Source organism: Nicotiana attenuata, unplaced genomic scaffold, assembly GCF_001879085.1.
Source record: "Nicotiana attenuata strain UT unplaced genomic scaffold, NIATTr2, whole genome shotgun sequence".
NCBI classification, from domain to species: Eukaryota; Viridiplantae; Streptophyta; class Magnoliopsida; order Solanales; family Solanaceae; genus Nicotiana; species Nicotiana attenuata.
Window position 1 is genome coordinate 44,557 of NW_017674440.1, and position 25,548 is coordinate 70,104.

At 37.5% G+C, this 25,548-nt stretch overlaps 1 protein-coding gene across 2 annotated transcripts; it reads left to right on the forward strand.

Annotated features, from left to right (window-relative positions):
- Nucleotides 1–12,739: 12,739 nt before the first annotated feature.
- Nucleotides 12,740–20,459, forward strand: LOC109218674 (kinesin-like protein KIN-5B). 2 transcript variants are annotated; one of them, XM_019383047.1, is made up of 24 exons: nt 12,740–12,972; nt 13,138–13,344; nt 14,082–14,211; nt 14,316–14,471; nt 14,557–14,894; nt 14,969–15,107; nt 15,635–15,732; nt 15,810–15,966; nt 16,048–16,117; nt 16,215–16,291; nt 16,720–16,773; nt 16,885–16,965; nt 17,046–17,157; nt 17,240–17,326; nt 17,652–17,827; nt 17,921–18,082; nt 18,158–18,265; nt 18,431–18,589; nt 18,683–18,766; nt 18,847–19,052; nt 19,328–19,429; nt 19,517–19,626; nt 19,715–19,866; nt 20,045–20,459. In XM_019383047.1, the coding sequence occupies exons 2-24, from the start codon at nt 13,166–13,168 to the stop codon at nt 20,249–20,251; spliced, it is 3,144 nt and encodes a 1,047-aa protein (XP_019238592.1). In that variant the 5' UTR covers nt 12,740–12,972; nt 13,138–13,165; the 3' UTR covers nt 20,252–20,459. The 2 variants fall into 2 exon arrangements, with proteins under 2 accessions (XP_019238592.1, XP_019238591.1); XM_019383046.1 differs by having other exon boundaries at nt 13,141–13,344.
- Nucleotides 20,460–25,548: the final 5,089 nt, after the last annotated feature.

The window sequence follows — 25,548 nt, forward strand, 5'->3', positions numbered from 1 at the left end:
CCATTGTGTTTATTCTTATTCTAGTTCAATTGTAGTAGGTGGTTTAAAGTTGTACCTTTCCAGCTTTTGTAGAAGCAATTGTAATAGGTACTTTGAGTATTTAAGTTATAGGCTAACATGAAGGTGTCGCAACAGTTGGGCTGTGTGCCACACTGGGATTAGAGTTTAATCCTTAGGTTTACAAGAGTTTTGTAAATGCTGTTTTGGCTCAGTGATTTTAGTGGAAGTTTGGGAAAATCCTACTGAGTAGTAGGTCGTGGTTTTTTCACTTTTTGAGCAAGGTGTCTTCCACGTAAAAATCTCCGTGTTTTTTATTTTATGCACTCTTAATTCCGCAAACAGTAGTAGTAAGTACACTTAGAAGAACCAGGTTCTTCTAGAGCGAAAATTGGGTACCACACAAATCTCCCTCCCTCTTGTGTGGTATTGACGTTTAGAACATCAATTGGTATCAGAGCAGGTTATCCTTGAAGAGGCTAACACCTTAGGAGAAGATCAACATGAGTGCACTACCTGGAAACTGGGAAGGGCAATCCACTGCTAGGCCTCCACTTTTCAATTGTCAGAACTATTCTTGGTGGAAGAACAGGATGAGAGATCACATCATAGGGGAAGACTATGAACTCTGGCACATAGTCACTGATGGTCCCCTAGCAACCACAAAGAAGAATGCTGAAGGAGTTGACGTGCCAAAGACAAGGGCTGACGGTACTGCTGAAGACTTGAGGAAGTGGGAGAAAAATGCTATGTGTGGACTAGGTCCAAATGAGTACAGTAGTATCCAAAGCTGTACTACTGCTAAGGAGATATGGGATACCTTGCAAGTGGCCCATGAAGGAACACCTCAAGTGAAAAGATCAAGAGGAACACTGCTGTATTCTCAATATGAAAATTTTACTATGAAGGAAGGAGAAACTATCCAGGAGATGTATACTAGGTTCACTACACTGACAAATGAACTTAAGTCTCTTGGAAGGGTTATTCTTGAAGAAGACAAGGTTGAGAAAATTCTAACAAGGGTTCTGCCAGTCACATGGGAAAGCAAAATCACTGCTATTCAGGAATCCAAGAATATTGCTACTCTCAGATTGGATGAATTGATTGGAAATCTGATTGCTTATGAAATGAGAGGGCAAACCATGAAGATGGATACCCTCAAGAAGGAGAAAAGCTTAGCTCTCAGAATTGCTGAAGGTTTAGATCTGGAAGATGATGAGATGGCTATGATCACTAGAGATTTCAAAAAGTACCTGATGAGAGGAAATGTTTCTTCAAGAGGTACAACCTTCAACAAGACAAGAGCTCCTGAGAAATAGACCAATGAGGGTTGCTAAAAGTGTGGTAAGACTGATCACATGATCAAGAACTGCCCTCAATGGGAAATAGAGTGGAAGAAAGAAAGAGCTGAACGAAGGAACAGGAAGAAGGAACAGGTTCAACCAAAAAGAAACAAAGGTTCAACCAAGGCTATGGCTGCTGCTTGGGGAGAAACCTCAGATGAAGACTCAAAAGATGAAGCTGAAGAAGAGCAAGCACTGATGGCAATCGGAGAATCAAATGATGAACAAGAGGTAAGTATTCTTCATCTCAAAGATAAGATTAAATTCTTGTCTAAAGAAAGGTTGGCTGAGCTATTACTAGACTTCATTGATGAGTCTGAAATAATTAACAATGAGAAGGAAGTTCTGTCTAGGGAATGTGTGATCCTAAAAGCAAAATGCAAAAGTCTAGAGTCTAGGGCAAATGAGAGTGATAACAAAAATGCTGAGTTGAAGAACCAGGTTCTTGAACTTGAAAACAATGTCCTAGAACTTAGGTCTGAAAACTTAAAACTGAAACTAGGAACATTAAAGAAGAAAGCTGATCACACATATCTCACTCTAGAAGAAAATTTGGGAAAAATGAAAGATGAATTGTATAAGAAAGATAAATTCATCAAAGTCTTAAAGGAAGATCTAGGAAAGGTGNATATAAAAATTGTGTCAACAAGCACATGCAACAAAACTAAAGTAAGGGATCAAATGTATGCCACCAACACTTCAACGGTATAAAAAAAACAAAACAAAACACATCATCACGGCTAATTCTGTTTTCCATTAATTTGAACTTCATTCCCTTGATCTTTAAATATGATCATTCCTTAAATGTGGTAGAGGAAATAATAGGGTAAGGGACTTAGGGTAAAGGAAAGGGTATAGGCTAGGGAAAATAATATTGTATAGCCGCTTTCAAAATAGTAGCGGAATATATATACATTCTGTATGTTATATTAATCTACACAAATAGGTAATCACTCATTTAACAAGTGTCTACAGTCTAGGGGTGTGCATTCGATTTATCGATTCGATTTTGACCCTTATCGATAATTACTTATCGATTATCGATTTGTACATATGCTTATCGTTATCGTTTCAATAAGGTTTCGATTTTTTCGATTTCGATTTCGATAACAAATAATCGATTCGATTTATCGATAAACCGATTCGAATGCACACCCCTAAGTAAAATCACACAAGTTCTGCAAGAAAGCATCCTCTCATCGCTTCATAACAGTGAACCTTATATTATATCATTAAAGCTTTGTCAACTTATGCGCTTTTCGACTAGTGGTGGCAAAATGGTTAAAAGAAAACAGTTAACCATCCATATTATCCATTAAAAATGGTTGGATAATAATTTTTTTAAAAACGGGTCAAATATGGATAAGAACCATATTATCTATTTAGAAAATGGATAACCAATGAGTTTAACTTTTATATTTGTAAAGTCTCAAATTGGGGTCCCTCAAGTTTGGGAGATTAGAAATTTTTCCAAAAGTGATCATATTGAAGAAGTAATGGATAATATGATTACCCATATTATCCGCCGATTAATCCGTTTTTTATCCGTATTAAATATGGGGCCGGTTGGATAATTTGTTCGTATTTTCATTACTCGTTTTCGATCCGAGTCATATCCGACTCGACCGTTTGCTACTCCTAGTTTCGACTAATGGAGAAAAAGACCAAATTTGTTTATTTTACTAGGATTTAAACTCTGATTTAACATGATCTTTTCCCCACTTTATCAACCATTGAGTTACACCCATTTTGTGTTTAAACAATGAAATTTTCATGCAAATCAAATAATGAGGTACGATTTTAAAATGCTTAGACCTTAGGATTTTTACTTAAGTTCCCTCCAAGCTTAACACAATTTTTTTGTGCATAGTAGATTCTTGTACATGGGATGGGATTGTGAGCACGTGATTTTTGCCCTATATGAATTATTCCCATAGTTTCAAAACAAAATAATTTCCTTTATTTATTTGCAATTTCTTTGGATTTTTGTGGCATTCTCTGTTAATTATTTGCATTTATGTGTGCATGTTTATTTTCTTTAATAAAAACACAAAAAAAATACATTGCATTTGCACTTAGGATCTATTTTCACATTTTTAGGATTAATTAGTAAATTAGTTGGTTTATAAAAATGAAAAAATCACAAAAATAGTTTGTTTTTGCATCTTTAATTTTAACTGTTGAACTTTGGTAGTTTTTCTTTAATTCGGTTTTTAATTAATTGTGTTAATCATAATTTAGAGTTCAATTAATTTAATGTGGTAAGACAATTTGGTTTAGGATTTAATTTTTTGTTTCATTTTTAGTTTTAGTTTAAAAGAAATTAGAATTTAAAAAAAAAAAGAAAAAAAAGAAAAGGAAAACAAAAGAGGAGATCTGGTCTTGGGCTACTTCAGTCCAATTCACATAGGCCCAAACGACCTTGACCCAGCCCCAAAACCCATCCCCAGACCCGGTCCACCCGTTAAAACCCCAAACGGCGCTGTTTTGGACTCAACAAATCTCAGCCGTCTAGGTTGTTGATCCAACGGACGAGAAGTCCACACCACTTAGTATATAAGTGTCGGAACCCCCTACCCCCCCCCCCCAATCGTCGTCTCCCACACCCCCTACTACAAACCCTAGCCGCCATTAATCCCTACGCCGCCCTCCTCCATCCGCCGTCCGCCGCCGGCCGGAAATCGCCTCCGCCGGCAGCCGGTCTCCAAATAATCCCAAATTTACACCACGGATTCCCCTCAGTCTCCTTTTTCCAAACCCCCAAACCCCGTCCCTCAAATCCCAACCGAGCTTCTCAGATTTTAAATCAAAAAGATCGACCAAAACCCTAAATCACCCAAATCCGACCAAACCAACACCCCATAACCCCCATCTCTACCTCAGTCCAAATCCCTACTTAGTCTCCTTCAAACACCCCCGGAGCTCCTCGAATTTCAAATCATAGAAGTGGCAGAACCCTAGAAGCCTGATTTGCTCGAGTTCTTCCCAATTTTCCTAGTTCAGAGTTTGATTCGAGGCACGAAATAATGTGCTCGTTTGTTCTTGATGAAGAACAAACGTTCACATCATTCCGGGGCTCGAGTCGAAGTCCAGTATTGTTCAACCTTGCATAACGTAAGTTTTTTTTTCTTTATTGTTTGATTTCTTTGTTATAAAAATTAGTTTAAGCCTAGCTTCTTAATAATTCACAACCAGTGCTCTAGGATTGTTTTGTTTTAAGTCTTTGATTGCTTTTCTGTCAATTCAAGCATTGTTGATTAATTAGATTCATGTAAGAGGGGATGATTAGTTTGGTAATTTTCAGAATTGAAAAGGGTAACATTGGCATTTCAGAATCAGGAAATCTTTAGTAACTGAAATTGGAAATCACTAGGACCTTCTAGATGAGGTTTTAATTGGAAATTCAGAAAGTTAGTCATGTAACTTGGGAAACAAGCCAAGATTCTAGGGACTAACTAGCTAAAAAACAAGAATTAAAAAGGGACTAAAATGCAAAACAAAATCTGCAGGGTTGCCCTAATTGTTTGCCTATAAAGGTGCCATTTCTTGCATTAGAAGGCAAGGTTTTAAGAGCTAAGAAATACAGAAAATAGACCTGAGAGATTAGAGAGCTGAAAATCCAGAAAAGGCTGCACAATTTTATTGTTTTATAGAAATTCATAGAAGAAAAATTCAGAAAAGAACCAAATGGCTGAACTCTGAATAGGAAATCACTGTTTCATTGAGTTATTTTGCGATCTTAAAGTTTAGAGTTACTTAAACAATTGCTGATCTTCTTTGGGGTCGAAAATGGATTAAATTGGGATTTTGAAAGTGCTGGCTCAAGTTTTCCTTTCTTCCTGCTTTGTTTACTGTTCCATCGGTTGGTTTCAAGCTGTTTTGCTGGTGGTTTCACGTTACTGGGTTCTGTTGCTGTTTTTTTCCTGCTGCTGAACTTTGTCATCTTTGTTTCCCTTATTCCCAGGTACACATTACTGATTCTGAACCTGTAGAAATGGCTCATATGATTTGAAGAAATGGAAATCAAGGGATGTGATAGTATTTGTGCTCGTAGTTAGCATTGTCTTCTTTTTCTTTGTCTTGTTTACTTGCAATCTCCTGTTATTGAACATGTAATTAAAAATTGGCATTTAACACTTCATATGCTTTGCTAGATTGGATGGAATAATTGAAATATAATTACTATGTGTTACTTACTGTGTAGATCTGAACTGTAATGATCCAGACATGTTCCGATCTTCTTCTTAAAGCTGTGTTAAATAAGTATTAGGCTTGTAATAATCTGAATCTTATATGCAAGTGTGAACTAAGAGTCATTATTATCAGGTTTGAACCTAGCTCGTGGGCATGATTGTTCAAATTGCATAAGGAGTTTGAACAGATTTGGGGATTTATTTTAAGATTTGAGTGTTAAAATCCATTCTAGGCTTAGCTCAGTGTCATCTCTCTCTTGTCTTTGAGATCTGAATTTAGTCTTTCATACTGTGTATTGAATTTAAAAGGATCACTTTAATTTGTTAGTAAAATGGTTACGCAATGCTTGTCTGAGAAATTTCCAGTTAATTAACGTTTCATGCTTGGAGAAGTTCAATAGTTGGTTGGTTTCTGGAGCACTTCTGCTTATTGATATCCATGCTTACAAGTAGGCTTAAATGTTTTAAGGGTTGAAGGTGTAACTGTGATTTAAAATCAGACTTGGAAAGCTTATGAGTTGATGCTGTTTCTCTGTATAAGGTNAAGAAAGAAAGAGCTGAACGAAGGAACAGGAAGAAGGAACAGGTTCAACCAAAAAGAAACAAAGGTTAAACCAAGGCTATGGTTGCTGCTTGGGGAGAAACCTCAGATGAAGACTTAGAAGATGAAGCTGAAGAAGAGCAAGCACTGATGGCAATCGGAGAATCAAATGATGAACAAGAGGTAAGTATTCTTCATCTCAAAGATAAGATTAAATTCTTGTCTAAAGAAAGGTTGGCTGAGCTATTACTAGACTTCATTGATGAGTCTGAAATAATTAACAATGAGAAGGAAGTTCTGTCTAGGGAATGTGTGATCCTAAAAGCAAAATGCAAAAGTCTAGAGTCTAGGGCAAATGAGAGTGATAACAAAAATGCTGAGTTGAAGAACCAGGTTCTTGAACTTGAAAACAATGTCCTAGAACTTAGGTCTGAAAACTTAAAACTGAAACTAGGAACATTAAAGAAGAAAGCTGATCACACATATCTCACTCTAGAAGAAAATTTGGGAAAAATGAAAGATGAATTGTATAAGAAAGATAAATTCATCAAAGTCTTAAAGGAAGATCTAGGAAAGGTGAAACATGAACTTGACAGAACTTGCAAGTGGAAAAAGGCTTCTGATGCACTCTCTTGGTTGCAAGAGCATCACAGTAGCAACAAGAGAGGACTTGGCTATGGGACTCAAGCACCAAAATGGGACCCTAAAAGCAAGTACCTCACACTTCCTGAAAACAAAATATGCACATACTGTGGCAAGACTGGTCATTACAAAAATGAATGTAATACAAAAGTAAAGGCCAGTCAAAAGAACAAAGCCTTTGTTCAAGAAAAAGGTAAGCTGCCTGGATGGAAAAGAAGGAATTTGATTCACCCTTTTGCTTATAGAAAGGGACCCAAACTAGTTTGGGTTCCTAAGACTAACCGCTGATTTCCTTTTGCAGGTCCAAGTGAAAGGGAGGAGCCAAATATGGTATATGGTGTGAGCACGTGATTTTTGCCCTATATGAATTATTTCCATAGTTTCAAAACAAAATAATTTCCTTTATTTATTTGCAATTTCTTTGGATTTTTGTGGCATTCTCTGTTAATTATTTGCATTTATGTGTGCATGTTTATTTTCTTTAATAAAAACACAAAAAAATACATTGCATTTGCACTTAGGATCTATTTTCACATTTTTAGGATTAACTAGTAAATTAGTTGGTTTATAAAAATGGAGAAATCACAAAAATAGTTTGTTTTTGCATCTTTAATTTTAATTGTTGAACTTTGGTAGTTTTCCTTTAATTCGGTTTTTAATTAATTGTGTTAATCATAAGTTAGAGTTCAATTAATTTAATGTGGTAAGACAATTTGATTTAGGATTTAATTTTTTGTTTCATTTTTAGTTTTAGTTTAAAAGAAATTAGAATAAAAAAAAACAAAAGAAAAGGAAAACAAAAGAGGAGATCTGGTCTTGGGCAGCTTCAGTCCAATTCACATAGGCCCAAACGACCTTGACCCAGCCCCAAAACCCATCTCCAGACCCGGTCCACCCGTTAAAACCCCAAACGGCGCCGTTTTGGACTCAACAAATCTCAGCCGTCTAGGTTGTTGATCCAACGGACGAGAAGTCTACACCACTTAGTATATAATTGTCGGAACCCCCTACCCCCCCAATCGTCGTCTCCCACACCCCCTACTACAAACCCTAGCCGCCATTAATCCCTACGCCGCCCTCCGCCCTCCGCCGTCCGCCGCCGGCTGAAAATCGCCTCCGCCGGCGGCCGGTCTCCAAATAATCCCAAATTTACACCACGGATTCCCCTCAGTCTCCTCTTTCCAAACCCCCAAACCCCGTCCCTCAAATCCCAACCGAGCTTCTCGGATTTTAAATCAAAAAGATCGACCAAAACCCTAAATCACCCAAATCCGACCAAACCAACACCCCATAACCCCCATCTCTCCCTCAGTCCAAATCCCTACTTAGTCTCCTTCAAACACCCCCGGAGCTCCTCGAATTTCAAATCATAGAAGTGGCAGAACCCTAGAAGCCTGATTTGCTCAAGTTCTTTCCAATTTCCCTAGTTCAGAGTTTGATTCGAGGCACGAAATAATGTGCTCGTTTGTTCATGATGAAGAACAAACGTTCACGTCATTCCGGGTCTCGAATCGAAGTCCAGCTTTGTTCAACCTTGCATAACGTAAGTTTTCTTTTCTTTATTGTTTGTTTACTTTGTTATAAAAATTAGTTTAAGCCTAGCTTCTTTTAATAATTCACAACTAGTGCTCTAGGATTGTTTTGTTTTATGTCTTTGATTGCTTTTCTGTCAATTCAAGCATTGTTGATTAATTAGGTTCATGTTTAAATGATATTTGCCTTTGGTAGCCTTTAATTCTGTTTTTTTAGTAGTTAATAGGCTGGTTTAATTTTGTTAATCAAAGGACTGTTTGGTTATAGCTGAATAGGCTAGATGTTTTTGATTAAGCATGGTCAATTCTTGACAAATTATCAGGGTAAGAGGGGATGATTAGTTTAGTAATTTTCAGAATTGAAAAGGGTAACATTGGCATTTCAGAATCAGGGAATCTTTAGTAACTGAAATTCGAAATCACTAGGACCTTCTAGATGATGTTTTAATTGGAAATTCAGAAAGTTAGTCATGTAACTTGGGCAACAAGCCAAGATTCTAGGGACTAACTTGCTAAAAAACAAGAATTAAAAAGGGACTAAAATGCAAAACAAAATATGCAGGGTTGCCCTAATTGTTTGCCTATAAAGGTACCATTTCTTGCCTTAGAAGGCAAGGTTTTAAGAGCTAAGAAATACAGAAAATAGACCTGAGAGATTAGAGAGCTGAAAATCCAGAAAAGGCTGCACAATTTTATTGTTTTATAGAAATTCATAGAAGAAAAATTCAGAAAAGAACCAAATGGCTGAACTCTGAATAGGAAATCACTGTTTCATTGAGTTATTTTGCGATCTTAAAGTTTAGAGTTACTTAAACAATTGTTGATCTTCTTTGGGGTCGAAAATGGATTAAATTGGAATTTTGAAAGTGCTGGCTCAAGTTTTCCTTTCTTCCTGCTTTGTTTACTGTTCCATCGGTTGGTTTCAAGCTGTTTTGCTGTTGGTTTCACGTTACTGGGTTCTGTTGCTATTTGTTTCCTGCTGCTGAACTTTGTCATCTTTGTTTCCCTTATTCCTAGGTACACATTACTGATTCTGAACCTGTAGAAATGGCTCATATGATTTGAAGAAATGTAAATTAAGGGATGTGATAGTATTTGTGCTCGTAGTTAGCATTGTCTTCTTTTTCTTTGTCTTGTTTACTTGCAATCTCCTGTTATTGAACATGTAATTAAAAATTAACACTTCATATGCTTTGCTAGATTGGATGGAATAATTGAAATATAATTACTATGTGTTACTTACTGTGTAGATCTGGACTGTAATGATCCAGACATGTTCCGATCTTCTTCTTAAAGCTGTGTTAAATAAGTATTAGGCTTGTAATAATCTGAATCTTATATGTAAGTGTGAACTAAGAGTCATTATTATCAGGTTTGAACCTAGCTCGTGGGCATGATTGTTCAAATTGCATCAGGAGTTTGAACAGATTTGGGGATTTATTTTAAGATTCGGGTGTTAAAATCCATTCTAGGCTTAGCTCAGTGTCATCTCTCTCTTGTCTTTGAGATCTGAATTTAGTCTTTCATCCTGTGTATTGAATTTAAAAGGATCACTTTAATTTGTTAGTAAAATGGTTACGCAATGCTTGTTTGAGAAATTTCCAGTTAGTTAACGTCTGAAATCATGCTTGGAGAAGTTCAATAGTTGGTTGGTTTCTGGAGCACTTCTGCTTATTGATATCCATGCTTACTAGTAGGCTTAAATGTTTTAAGGGTTGAAGGTGTAACTGTGATTTAAAATCAGACTTGGAAAGCTTATGAGTTGATGTTGTTTCTCTGTATAAGGTGTTAGGAGATAGTAAAAAATCAAAAGCATGTATCACATAGGTTATCACTGTTGGTTTGTCCATTTAAATTGAAATTTAAAGGAAGTTGATCTGTGGATTGGACTAATGTTTATCAACGTTCAAGGCTCCAAATTAGATGGTCAAACCCTAAATCACACACTGACACTGATTTCGCATAGATTGTTGCTTATTGTTTGGACTGTGAAGACTAGGCCTGATATTGGGCCTGGTTACCTAACAAGAAGTCCAAGTTTGGACCAGTGCATCTGAAGCTCCAAATTGGGCTAGTGTCGAAGCCCAACGCTAACAGCCTCTTGTAAGAGCTGATCGCGGCTCCTCAATCGTAGGCTGAATTTAAGGCCCAGAACGCTAAGGGCCTGAAATTCCATTCTGATTAGTTCAGTCTTGCAACATAAATTTGGGCCTTCTAAGATAAGTAGCAAATTTGAATTAGAGGAGTCTTCGAATGAAGATTCTTTTGTTTGGATTTGGACTTGACCTTGGTGGCCGCATTTATTTGAATATCTCAATAACTTTAATAATGTTAATTAATTAGGTTTTCTAGAGATAAAGCTTAACAGAAAAACAGTAGTCTCTTTAGGGTGGCCTTTAAATAAAACGAGGCGCGCCACGCCAAACAAAACTCATAAATTGCGTGGCCTCTCTTTTAAAATTTATATTAAAACACTTAGAATTTGGGACGTGCCGTTTAGCGAATTTTCACGGCCTCCCGCAAAGATAATAAGACGCTAGACACTTTAGGCGCTCATTTTAATAATATTACCTTCTTAACTACGGGTGTGCATTTCATGCGACCCAAATCCAAATCCCAAAACGTTGAATAAGAGGTGTCAAGGATCCGGGTGCATTTCATGTGACGTGATCCAAAAACACTCTCTTAAACGACGTTCACTTTCATAAAAACTAATTAAAAGCGGTTAAACAATTCTAAAATTGCAATAGGATAACATGTATTAAAATCAGACTTTAGCCAAATATAGCAGTTGAGCGACCGTGCTAGAACCACGGAACTCGGGAGTGCCTAACCCCTTCTCCCGGGTTAACAGAATTCCTTACCCGGATTTCTGGTTCGCGACTGTTAAACAGAGTCAAACCCATTCCTCGATTCGGGATTCAAACCGGTGACTTGGGACACCATAAATCTCCCAAGTGGCGGCTCTGAATCTCTTAATAAACGAATCCCGTTTCGATTGTCCTTTAATTGGAAAAACTCCCTTTTATTATACTCTTCACGGGGTATAATAGCGAAAAAAAGGAGGTGTGACAGGGATGACTCCTTGCGTTGAATTTTCATCATATTTGCGTTCTATCTACTGTAATTTCTTTCGGTAAAGTAATTGGCATGTCATTTCAAGCAAACATTATATCATCCTCCATTTATTTACATTTTTTGTTATCTATATAGTATATACTATGGAAAAGTCCCTTAGCTTTGAAGTGAAAGAATTAGAGGATAATTAGATTTTTTTTTCTTTCTCGTCTCACTCTAATTATTAGTACTATAGATTTTACTTGAAATCTTCATATCATAATTTCTTGAGAAGCTTTCGAAACATCATAATTAATTAGTTAATCCCTTCAAAGCAGATATTTAGCCTTTAATCAAGATACCACAGGATATGAGCTTAACTGCATTATTTACGCCTTTTAAATTGGAAACGGCTATTTATGCCTTTTAAATTCCTGCCTGTCATAAAAGAGAATTGCAGTCAATCACAAAATATTGCTTCTTTTACTCTGGTTGATTCATTGTAGCTAATCTTGCTTAGCATTTTATTAGAGTTGAACTTCTGAAACAATTTTCTTAGAATCCACTCGTGGATTACACTTGGTATGTTGTTGTAAATTCTAAAACTTTTTGATATACTGCATGACCAAAAGAAAGCAAGAAGAGAGAGACTGTTTAATGTAACACCGATTAATTATTTCTTTCCTCTCCCATTTTTAGTATGACCATATACATAGGCAAATTTAAGATTTAAAGGCGGCTGGTGCACCATTTTTTTAATACTGAACATGAAGCCAAAGCGGAGGTACGTATTCAATGTTTCTGTAATCAATTGAATTTTCAGTGAATTTTGAAATTAGTTGGATCAGTATCCTTGGTTTGGTAGTCAAAGTATAAGTTGGATAAGTCAATTATACTCTCTAACAATAGCTTTGAATCCAACACTTGGATTTGAAATTTTTAATACATATATATGTATGTATATATATATTAGTTTTCTCTATCGGGATAAGAACTTTTGTACATTCACAATTCTATCAATAATTCAAGTAAAATAACATGTTCAACAACTGAATCACACCCATTTTGCGGACAACACAAACAAACATAACAATTTTCATTTCACATCTATTTATTAAATTTTATTTATAAATATAAGTGTATTTTCATATTTATTTTTTTGATATAGCATTCTCACGTTACTCCACACATTCTTTATCGTAAAAATAATCCTTTTAAAGATTTTCAGTATTTAAACAACATCGTGAGCTCAAAAATGCTTCAGTGTGAGGTGTCTAATTAGATTTTCGAATTCACTTAATTTACTTAAAAGGCAAAATAAAATCTAAAAGCATTTAAGAATTTAAAAAATGTTCTTACTATTTTCCTTTTTCTGTCCACTATTAAATGTTTCCTTTCTTCCCAGCGATCCGTAAAGGTAATATGGAAAGAAAATCAAGGCGCCTCATTTTGAATTTCTCTTAAGTGGGCCCCATCCCTACCATTTTATTCAAAAAGTAGCCGTTAAAAAGTCTACAAATTTCAAAATCCAACACACAAATCAAATTCTAGGTTAATTCAAGCGGAGCTTCAACAAGCAAAGCCAAAGACTGAAACAATCCTTTGATTTCAATTCTCTCCTTTCTCAACTTTGCTTACTCCAGATTTTGTTTTTGAATAGCAGCCTGGTAAGAAAATATAATTTTTTTTTGCTTTTGCATCTATGATTGTGCTCAAATAGTAATTTTTTGATTCAGAGTAATACATACACTGATTAATTAAATTGACTCCAGCTATTTTTTGATTGATTATTTGAATTAGATAACTGATATGTGTTGTTTGATTTGATTTAGCAGCAGATTTGGGGGGATTACAGATATCATGTCGTTGACACCGGATTTAAGTAGGAAAGTAGGGGTGGGTATGGCACCGTCTCCGTCACCGTTTTTTACACCTAGACCGGAACGGCGGAGGGCAACGGAACCGAGGGGGATTGACTACAATTCCAATCGGCTGGACAAGGATAAAGAGGTCAATGTACAAGTTCTAGTTAGATGCAGGTGCGCCTTTCCTCTAGATTTTTGAGTGCTTCTACTCACTCTTTTTAGTGTGTGTGTGTTGTGTTTGTGTGTCTGTGTTTGTGTCTACATCATTTCTAAAAGTTTTATGTAGTTTATTTTAAAAATCCATACTTATGTGCCTAAATGTGATTTATGTAGTTTATTTTGGCTTTTATGAACTTCCGCTAACAAATTTGATGCTTATGTTTTTCTTTGCTTTACGATCCTCGGATTGCTACAAAAAGTGTGAGCTTTGATTCACACTATCAGTTAGTATCTGATTACTATATCCTTCAGTACCTGAAATTTAACCAAGATGAACATTTCCTCGTCCCCTAAACTGTGTCTAAACAAAAAAATAAAGAAAGCAGCTTGGTGCACTAATCTCCCATTATGTGCGGGGCCTGGGGAAGGGCCAGACCACATTGCGCCTTATGTACAAAGCTTTACCTTGTATTTCTACAAGAGGTTGTTTCCACGGCGTCAACTTTTGCCATTACTGTGTCTAAACAGATCAAGAAAAAATATTTCAGGACATGATTTGAATGCTGTAAACCTGCCTTTTTTATATTATCGTTATGTGCTTATAAAATTGAATGTGGAAAAACACACCTCAATATGGACATCAATGGCTTAGGATTGGATGCATTGTTGCTGACTGATGTTGTTACACATTGGTTTCAAGAAAAACAAGTGTTACAAATTTCATTTGACAAATCTTAGTGTTGTTGTTTCAGGCCATTGAATGATGATGAGCAAAGGATAAATGTTCCAAAGGCCATAACATGTAATGAAAGTAAAAGAGAAGTTTCTGTTGTACAAAATGTAGCTAACAAGCAAGTAGACAAAGTATTCACTTTTGACAAGGTATAATTCTTTGTTTTATAGTAGCATTTTGTTCATTAAATGGATGGATGGCATGTTAAAAATGTTAGCATTAGGAGCTGTCTTAAAGCTATGCTATTTACCAGGTTTTTGGCCCAAAAGCACAACAAAGATCGATATATGATCAAGCCATTTCGCCCATTGTTAAAGAAGTTCTTGACGGATTTAATTGCACTGTATTTGCATATGGGCAAACTGGTACAGGTAAAACATACACAATGGAGGGAGGAATGAGGAATAAGGTATTAACTGGTTCACTCTACACCATATCATCTTTCACATCGATCTACTCTTGTCCATAAGTCTTGTTCTTTCCTTATGTTATAGGCTGGTGAATTACCAGCTGAAGCAGGTATTATTCCAAGGGCAGTTCGCCAAATTTTCGATACGCTTGAAGGTCAAAATGCGGATTATAGTATGAAAGTGACTTTTTGGGAACTATACAACGAAGAAATCACTGACTTGCTAGCTTCAGAAGAGCCCTCAAAGTCTTCAGAGGAGAGACAAAAGAAGCCTGTATCCCTGATGGAGGATGGAAAAGGTTGTGTTGTAGTGAGGGGTCTTGAGGAAGAAGCTGTGTACAGTGCAAACGACATTTATAACCTCCTGGAACGAGGTGCAGCCAGGAGGCGCACAGCAGACACTCTATTGAACAAACGCAGCAGGTAGGACCTGTTAGCTTTAATCGATTTAAGAAGTAAATGTTAAGCGACAAGTTAATGATACTCTTCTTCTGCAGCCGTTCTCACTCTGTTTTTAGCATAACTATTCATGTCAAAGAAATGACTGTTGGAGATGAGGAGCTCATTAAGTGTGGCAAGCTCAATCTTGTTGATTTAGCAGGATCAGAAAATATTTCTCGATCAGGTGCCCGAGAGGTATGATATTAGCATCACAGATTTGTTAAAGAACCTTTATTCCTTGCTGTTTTTGTATAACTGTTCATTGGTTATCAATAATCAAGTAACAGTATGGCAGTAATGCAAGATATCAATATGAAATGCTTATATCTATAAGCAGAAAACATAGTCTTTTTTTAGTTGTAGGGAGGAAGTTATATTTCCTGTCTTTTACTAGTTCTGCTTCCCTGACTTACAAAAAGAGTAGCAGATGACAAGTGAGCACAGGAAAAATTAACTCTTAGGTTTGAACTCAAAGTGTGAGATAAAGCAAAATTGGAAAGCTTTTACATTTTCTCCTATACTCAGTTATTCAAATAAATGTTAACTAAATGATAAATGAGCGCCGGAAAAAAACAAAAAAGAACATGATAACAATTATGCCTCAATGCCAAACAAGTTGCGGTTGGCTATATGCATCTTCTGGAATGGTGGTACAAGTCTTGTATGCATTAACCTCGATAAAGCGAATCCAACTTACAACAACTATATCTGTTTGAACTCAGGCTCGTGCAAGAGAAGCGGGGGAAATCAATAAGAGTTTGCTTACACTTGGTCGTGTTATAACAGCTTTGGTTGAACACTCTATTCACATACCTTACAGGTTTGTGTCAAAAAGGCACTTCTTTGGATTTCTCCCTATGCTTCTCCATTTGACTCTTCTTATTTTATATTACACAGGGATAGTAAGCTAACAAGACTTCTCCGAGATTCATTAGGAGGAAAGACAAAAACTTGTATTATTGCAACAATTTCTCCCTCTGCACATTGTCTTGAAGAAACTTTAAGCACACTGGATTATGCACACCGTGCTAAAAACATCAAAAACAAACCAGAGGTTGACACTGTGATTCTCTTTGCTTATATTATTCTTTAAGTGTTGTCTGTGGTTTGAGCTGGATAAAGTTATGGATTTCAGGCTAACCAGAGGATGTCCAAGGCAGTGCTGCTCAAGGATCTGTACTTAGAATTAGAAAGGATGAAACAAGGTATATTAACACCTTTTTTTGTGGTGTGTGATCTCTTCGTTTCCATGCTAGGATACTTCTTTACCAATTAGGTCATTTGCCTTTATGATCTTACCAGATATCCGAGCAGCAAGAGAAAAGAATGGAGTTTACATTCCTCATGAAAGATTTTTGCAGGATGAAGCAGAAAAAAAGGTATATGCTCTTAGATTTGGCTAGCAACTTCTGATAATTTGCAGAGATGGGTTCATCTATGAATGAAATCTATCTAACAGTTGTATGACTTCCCCTTCAGTAGATCTAAAATTTTTAAAATTTTCTTTCGAGTTGTTGAAGTTTAAACCAGATTATTCCCAAAATGCAATTTGGCCTTTAACCCAGTGACTATAATCTAGCTATACACCACTTTAAATAATCAATCAGTTGTGAACCACAGACCCCGATAATCAATCAGTCGTGAACCAAAGACCCCGATAATCAATCAGTTGAGAACCGCAGACCCCGATATATTGGTTATATGTTATTTGGAACAACATTGTGCTTGATAGGACATTCACTGTGAAGCACTTTCCTGGCACTTTGTGATTTAATTAATTTTTAAACGTCATTGTCGTATCTTACAGGCAAAGGATGAGAAAATTGAGCAGTTGGAGATTGATCTAAACATTGGTGAAAAGGTAATTTTGGCATTGTTTCCCTTTCTTTTATTTTATTGTTAATGTTTTTTAAAACCCTAAATCATTTGATATATGCACTTTGCTGAATATTTCCCCCTTGACTTGTGACAGCAAATTGATAAATTCCGTGAGCTCTGTCTTAGGGAGCAGGAAGAGAAACTGAACCTGAAAGCTGAACTCAAAGACTGCCAAGTAATGCTAAAGAAGTTGTTTATAAATTATGCATAGTGCTTCTTTTTCTGTAAATAATTCGGGTCTTCCAAATTGCCCAGGCGAACCTAGAAAATAGTAAAAAGACATTACATGAGCTCCAAGAGAATTACAGGATTGCTATTTCAACGCTGAAGGAAAAAGAGTTCATTATTTCAAAACAAATACATTCAGGTATCTGAAGCTCTTGCATGTGAATTTTTCTTTGTATGACCATTAACTTCTATGATTATGTGATTCTGTAACTTGCAAACAGAAAATTGTCTGATCGATTGCGCAAAGGACTTACAGAAAAATTTGCAGAATGCATCAGAGGATATAACTTCACTTTTTTCAAGAATAGGTACTCTTGGATTTTGTTTGCTTATTGGTTCATCTTGCTGGCATTATAGTTTGCATCTGTATTCTCCTGATGATAAGCTGTCGACTCTTCAGGAATAAAATTTTCAATAGCCTTTTGATTCTACATGATGAATTACACTCTTATGTCTGAGGCAGTGCTCTCTTATGTCTGAGGCAGTGCTAGAGAAGTAAAATGATCTCTCTATTCTTTGACTAGGACTCCAAGCTGCAACCCTTTTCTCATGTTTTGAAGCAAACTGAACATGTCATTTCTTTAATATATATAAAAGCAAGGTGTGCACTCTTAAAGGTTCCAATTTACGCAGATCACAAAGACAAGCTGGAAGCAGATAATCAAAATCTGCTGCATACATTTGGTTCACGGCTTGATAAAAGTTTAAATGACCTGCACAAAATCATTCACGGGTTGAATTCCCAGCAACAGCATCAATTAAGAGGCATGGAGGAGCATGTCAGCTCATTTCTTGCCAGCAAATGTGATGTAAGATATTAAATTCTGAGTTTTCTACTGACCTTTAGCTATACTAAGTTCATTGATTGAGGAACTCAATAACGTTTTAATACCAACAACCAGGTCACTAAGGTCATGGAATCAAAGATCAACAAAATGACTCAGACATACATTTCTGGCATGACAAGCTTGAAGAAGCTTGTTGATGTATTGCAGTTGGAAGCTTCTTCTGATCTGGACCAAATCAAGTCTAATATATCATCTCAAGCTACCGCAGTTGAGAAGGTACGAAATCTCTGTGTTTCTGATGTACGTGCTGATTAGGTTATATCAAATTAAGCAGGAATCTTTTCAATGCAGTTTCTTAGAGCTGCATCTTTGGAGGCCAAAGATTTCGTTTGTGATATCAAGAATTCTCTGGACGAACAAAGAGAAATACTAGATTTCTCTGCTAAACAACAAGAAGAGGTTAGTCAATTTTTGCCCTTATATATTTTCACAAGAATCATTTTTACAGCCTATGCAGGTATTTATTAGTGCTAGCTTTATCTTCTACTCTCTCATCTGTTATACAGTTTTTTTATGTATTCTAGCTACTGAAACATAGAACTCAACAAACCTTGGATGCCACAGGCACTTCGTCGAAGTCTTGTTTCAGCACAATTAATTTCTCAGGCGACTGTAAACTTCTTTGATGATCTCCATCAACGTGCTTCTGAAGTGATGAAACTTCTCGATAAAAGCAACATCAATAAAGTTGACCAACTACAAAAGTTTGAGAAGACATTCAAGGTTAAGAAGCAGAAAGTGACTCAACTATCTTCAATCAATCTATATCTAATTGCCTATCGGGAAGCTAAAATCTCTTTTTTCTCTTCATGGCAGGAAGAGGCACTTAGAGAAGAAAATTTGGCTCTTGACAAAATTGCTGCAATATTGGCAACTCTGACAACTAAGAAAGCAGCTATGGTAAGTCTGTTGATCCTGCATCTCTTATCATGCATGACATTTAATAAGAGATATATTCATCGCGAAATATTTAATGTCAGGTGTCAGAAGCGTCAAGAAATTTCCAGGATTCTAGTGCAAAAGAAAATAAGCAGCTGTTGCGAGAATTGTTAGGTGTCCAGCAGGTTTCAGCTAGCGCAAAGCAAAAACTGAATGGATACGTTAATGAGGTGACACAAAATTTCTCGGAAGACACATTGACATATACTGGAAGCAGAATGACTTTGGAAACTTGCCTGCAAGAGTGGTATGCTATCTGTTCTTATGACACAATTTTTCATCTTGAAGGAAGACGAGATGGCGTCGAATGTGCAATAAGTATATTTAGGAAAAAGAGAGGTTCCGGCTTGTATATGAGTAAAACAACAGAATGAGCACTTGAATGTTTCCCAAAATAACAGTTCCAAAGCATGAACATCAATAATAAAGCATCTTGCATGCATAACTGTGAATAATTTGTGGCATAGGACTGTTAATTGGGTCAGTAGTCTGAGAAGCTTTTGGATTCTTTTCCCCTTTTAGCACAAACAAGGTGGATAACTTGGATGAACAGTTGGGGAGAACTCAATCAGGAGTCCATCAAATTCTTACGAACAATCTTGCAGAGCTAGAACACATTTCACAGTAAGTTCTCACTTGCGACCCTTTTCAGGTTTCTGTTATTTCTTATTTAATTCTAATTCTTAGTATCTGTCCTTCTTTCCTTGATAGGGAAAGCTCCATCAGAATTGGTGGTGCATATGATGAATTTCTCTCCACTTCTTCATCTGTGGACCAGAAAGTTGAAGCCCATGGTCACGATTTGCTGACTTCTTTCAATGGTATCTGAAATCTTATGGATACAGATTATGACCCTCTCCCCCTCAAACTGAGATGCTTTTATTAAACAAAGTTGTCATGTGTTTGCAGATTCTTTGACGTTGGACATGGAACACAAGAATAGAATTGAGTCAATAAGTAGCATCTGTCTAAATCAGCTAAACTCCATGCAACAGAACCATGGTGAATGTATATCAGATATCCAATGTACAAAAGAACAATGCCTCCAAAAAGACTACATGGTATATACTGGCTTACTATGTTTCATTTGCTTATATTTTCACAGGGTACTTTCTAAGCTTCCTTTGATCCACGGCCGCAACGAACTGTCAAGGATCTAAGCTAAATTTTAGTCATATGATATAAAGTAGTCTTGCTGTTGTTGCATTCTAATTTATTGAACAATAATCTTATAAACAGGTTGACATGTACACTGATAAGACACCGATGAAGCGACCGATACAAATTCCCAGCGTAGCATCCATTGAAGATATGAGAACAGTGATATCTAAAGTTAGTCTGGAAAATGAACCAAAGTGGAGTGGTGCTGAGGGAAAGAATCAGCGGCAATTACAACAATGTACAGGAGCATCTCCAAATAGAACTCCATTTGCAGATGTCAATTGATTTGGCAGTAGATTAGAGAATTGCCACCTCGAGGAATTAATTACTTGCACTCATCTACTGATGAGAGTGCCAAAGTCGTATTTTGTAAGTTGTGTGATGCTGCAGTTGTTGCATCATCCTTTTCCTCTTTTCTTAATATTAAGGAAGGGATAGGGAAATTGAAAAAAGGATAGTAATGAGAATTGAACTAACAACTATTTGCGTCGAAGACTGCCTTTTTCTAAAAGCTCCACAGGGCCGTCCAACAAATAATTCGCCCTTTCCATTTTAAAATCACTAGTTTCTGGACACGTGCGTCCCACGTGTATTCCATATCAATTAATTAAAAAAAATGATATAAATGTAATTATTAAAATATATGTGTATTTGATCAATATAACTACCGTGGTGTCTCAGAGATGTAAACTTGCTTTCTTATACTATATTACATTCTACCTTAGTATAACAAAAAAAAAGGTTGCATAAAACTCTGCTAATACAACTAAAAGCCTAATTTTTCAAATAGCAAACGTTTATAGGTTTTGGCCTCTTTGATTTCTCCTGAATCTTTTTGCACTCGAATTATGACATAAATTTAGCATGTAATATATAGATTCACCTTAGTAGTTTTTGTTTAGATCCTGCATATATATTCACTAAATATCTATAAATATTTTACTCTAAACTCAATTTTCAGTGTAAACTAATTTGAGATTGTGGTAGGAGATGATAGATTTCAAATTCTGAATTCGCATTTACAACCAACCTTATCTGATCATCGACTGAGCCTAGAATTTGATAAATTAACTTGAGATCGTGGTAGTGATAGAAGATAAATTTCAAATTCTGAATTCGCATTTACAACCAACCTAATCTGATCATCAACTAAGCCTAGAATTTGATGTGAAATTCATGTAGTCATTTTCCATGTGCTTTCCCCTGCTTGAACTGTTTTCTTTGCCCTTTTATAGAAGAGGTAAGATATAGTTGGAGGGGGATAGAAACTGAAGAGAAGTATGTAGAAACTCCAATTATTTCTCTTACTCATGTGTTGAGAAATCCATGATAGTGGGTAGCGGGGCAGGTTGTTGCCCATTGCTTTTCACTTTTCCTGCGCTACAGAAGAATAAAAAATTGAATACTCCATCCATTTCAATTTAGATGAGATAGTTTGACTCGGTACGGAGTTTGAAACTTGTAGTCTTAAAAACTCAATGGATAAAAACTTTTGCGGGGCCATGACATTTGTGTTGTTATAAAAAATTCTCATTAAGGATAAAATGTGTAAAATGAAGAGTTATTATTTCCAAATTTTGAAATGTGTCATTTATTTTGGAACAGACTAAAAAGGAAAGTACCTCATCTAATTTGAAGGAATTGATGTTCTTTCCCCAGCTTTCTCATCTTGCCAGCAACGGCAAACAAATAATGATATTTGTAATTAATTACATCTAAGAAATAAACTTCATCGAATCGTTCTTCACTGAGTTTGAATTTTAAGTTCAACGTTAACAAAAGTAATCGCCTGATATACATAACCTGAGAAAAAGAAAAGAAAAAATGACAATCAACATATAAATCAAGAATGACACCAAAAATAAAGTGCGAAAAGAGAACATACTAATTGTGCTTTAGTTGGAGCACAACCAAAGGTAAAAGCTGTGGGAGATGAACTTGTGTCTTGTGAAATACAAAATTCATCTAAGATATGAGGCCCCCAAAAGTTTGATGGAGGAGAAAAATGAAAACAAGATTGACTGTCTTGAGATTATCACAACCAAACTTTAGTTTCATTACTGCTGGAATTCCCAAGACATGACGTGCCATTCTTGTTTAAAAAACAGGTCTGATATTACTGGAGCTCCATTGGTAAAATCACCTCGGATGCTCGGACTAGTATGCTCGGACTCTCAGATTCGGCGAAAACAATGGGCATGGGGTCTTCATTGGCTCCTATCTGTCCAAAGAATGCTCCTTACGAATGACGGTCGTGCTCGTCTTGGACTTGGCTGTGCCCTTTGGGTCGGCCATGCTCATGCGACACCGGTGTCAATGAGGAATGCTACCTGGTTGATCCTGCCAATAGTCATATGCTTGTCTCAAAGATTAAGCCATGCATGTATAAATATGAACAAATTCAGACTGTGAAACTGCAAATGGCTCATTAAATCAGTTATAGTTTGTTTGATGGTATCTACTACTCGGATAACCGTAGTAATTCTAGAGCTAATACGTGCAACAAACCCCGACTTCTCGAAGGGGTGCATTTATTAGATAAAAGGACGACGCGGGCTCTACCCGTTGCTGCGATGATTCATGATAACTCGACGGATCGCACGGCCATCGTGCCGGCGATGCATCATTCAAATTTCTGCCCTATCAACTTTCGATGGTAGGATAGTGGCCTACTGTTAGACCTCCGCCAATTGAGCTCGACTTGACAACAAGAGTGTTGTCATGAGGCAGCAAGAGTGTTGCAAAGCTGGTGCGCGAGTGGCACCAAAGTCAAAAAGGGAAAACAGGCAAGCTATGGCTAAGGCTTTGAACGGATGCGACGCAGCTTGGCAAGGGCTTGACAATGAGTTGCGGGCTAAGGGTGACACTTGATCATGACTAAGGCATCAAGGCATGAGGCAGTGATGCCAAAGCAAGGCAAAAACGGATAGGCAAAGGCAAGCAAATGTGCAACGGAAAGGCAGTGCGCGGGCAGATTTGTCATGGCAATGAGTTGCGGCAAACGGGCCAAGTTCGTGGGCGATGGCAAGGAATTTGTGGCACAATGCAGCTGGATACAATGGCATTGGAGCTGGTCTAAGCCAAGGCACGAAATTGGGGCAGCAAGTCTTGGTTTGACAAAGTCAAAGACGGTTACCGGCACATGCTGTGCACATGGGCAGCAGTTGGAGCTTTGCTAAAATGCTGGCAGGAGTTAGCACGTTTTTGGGGGCCATGATCCCATTTACTTTAGCATGATTTACATGATCCTAGTAGTTGGGGGTGTCAACTACACTAAAGTAAAGCAGAAGCAGTGGGCTGAGTGGGCAAGTGTTTAGGCCTAAAATGGGGCAACTATTGTAAACATGGGGCTGTTTCATATATTATAAATGGGCAACACCCTTTCCTTTGTGGCTTATGTGAGAAAAACGTGTGAGAGCACACTAAAAGAGTGAAAACGTGAAGAGTGCATGTTTTCTGATTTAGGAAGAGTCCTAAGTCTTGTTTTCAAGAGTGGAAACACTAAGGCTAAGAGTAGTCTTGTGAGGGTCAAGAGTGATCTTCATTTTTTGTACACGGATGTACTTCGGAGTTTGAGTTTTCTTTGTATTCTCGAGTTAAATACAAAGTTGGGAAAGAGTTCCTGTAATCTTGTGTCTTTTGTTCATGTTTAAATTCTGTCCCTTCACTTATATTTTCGTTGCCTAAGTTCATTCTAAGCTTACTACGTTGAACGCTGCCTAAATTAATCGAAGTCCAAAGTTGCTGAAATTTTGGCCGAGTGTTGGAGCAGGCTGAAGTCAAGTCGGTGCTTGGCTGCCGCGCGGGCTGTTTTTGTGTAGACATAAAACGCGCCCGTGACACCTGCCATGGTGGTGACAGGTGACGGAGAATTAGGGTTCGATTCCGGAGAGGGAGCCTGAGAAGCGGCTACCACATCCAAGGAAGGCAGCAGACGCGCAAATTACCCAATCCTGACACGGGGAGGTAGTCACAATAAATAACAATACTTGGGCTCTATGAGTCTGGTAATTGGAATGAGTACAATCTAAATCCCTTAACGAGGATCCATTGGAGGGCAAGTCTGGTGCCAGCGCCGCGGTAATTCCAGCTCCNACTAAGACCGAAGCTTCTCTACCACAAGCCAGAACAGTACCTGCACCTCCACCTCCAATACTTTTACCTCCACTTCTCACATCTCTACATCCACCTCTAACACCTTTATCTCCACAAAGCCTCCGAAGACGTAGCTGATCTATCACTGGTCTGTGTTGCTGCTCAGCTAAAGAAGCGGTACATGACCTCGCCATTCGCAAAAGAACGAAGTAGAAATTTAATCGGCATTTGAGAAACCAATCGCACGACAAGAACGAACAAATGAGAGGTTTTCCTAACTCAATAGACTTTGGGGAACAAGTACAGACGTCTCCGTACCTACCCCTCAGACTCTACTAAGTTTGTTCGTGAGTTGTGAGACCTATGTAACCTAGTGCTCTGATACCAACTTGTCACGACCCGGATTTCCCACCATCAGAGTCGTGATGGCGCCTACTCGTAGTAGCTAGGCAAGCCAACTTAATTACCTTTCCATCACTAGCAATTATCTTTAACAGTTTATAACATCAATATAGAACATAAAGTCTAATAAGAACAATAGCGGAAGTCTGTCTTAAAATGATGAATTTAAAACGTGGAACAGTCAAAAACAACCTCTACCCAAGATTTGGTGTCACATTACTCACGAACCACTAAGGATAAACTAAATACAAAGGTCTGAAAGAAATATAACAGTTGTCTGTCTCGAAACAAGGAGGCAACAGTCTAAAAGAAAACAATGAGAAGAGACGCCGGGCCTGCGGACGCCTGCAAGGCTACCTCAGTCTCGTGAATATGAATCGCCTGCTTCCGAACTACTGCTGCTGCTGTTCCTCAAAACCTAGACCTGTGTAAAAATGCACAGAAGTGTAGCATCAGCACAACCGACCCCATGTGCTGGTAAGTGTCTAGCCTAACCCCGGCGAAGTAGTGACGAGGCTAGACCGGACACCACATAAACCTGTGCGGTCATAAATATACAGCGGAAATCGAATACAACGCAATTACCATCATGGGAGGGAAAACATACTATGGGGAGTTACAATAATAACAACAATCCAGAGTAACAACTAAAACAACTTAGGTTCACAGTGAACAAGGAATCAATACTCAAATGTAAACACATAGCCTCAATAATTGTTGCGGCGTGCAACCCGCTCCATAATTACCATTGTTGCGGTGTGCAACCCGCTCCACAATATCATTGTTGCGGCGTGCAACCCGACCCACAATATCATTGTTGCGGCGTGCAACCCGACCCATATTACTTATCATATATCATTGTTGCGGCGCGCAACCCGATCCTCATATATTATTGTTGCGGCGTGCAACCCGATCCTCAATATCATTGTTGCGGCACGCAATCCGATCCTCAATATCATTGTTGCGGCGCGCAACCCGATCCTCACATATTATTGTTGCGGCACGCAACCCGATCCTCAATATTATTGTTGCAGTGCGCAACCCGATCCTCAATATCATTGTTGCGGCGCGCAACCCGATCCTCA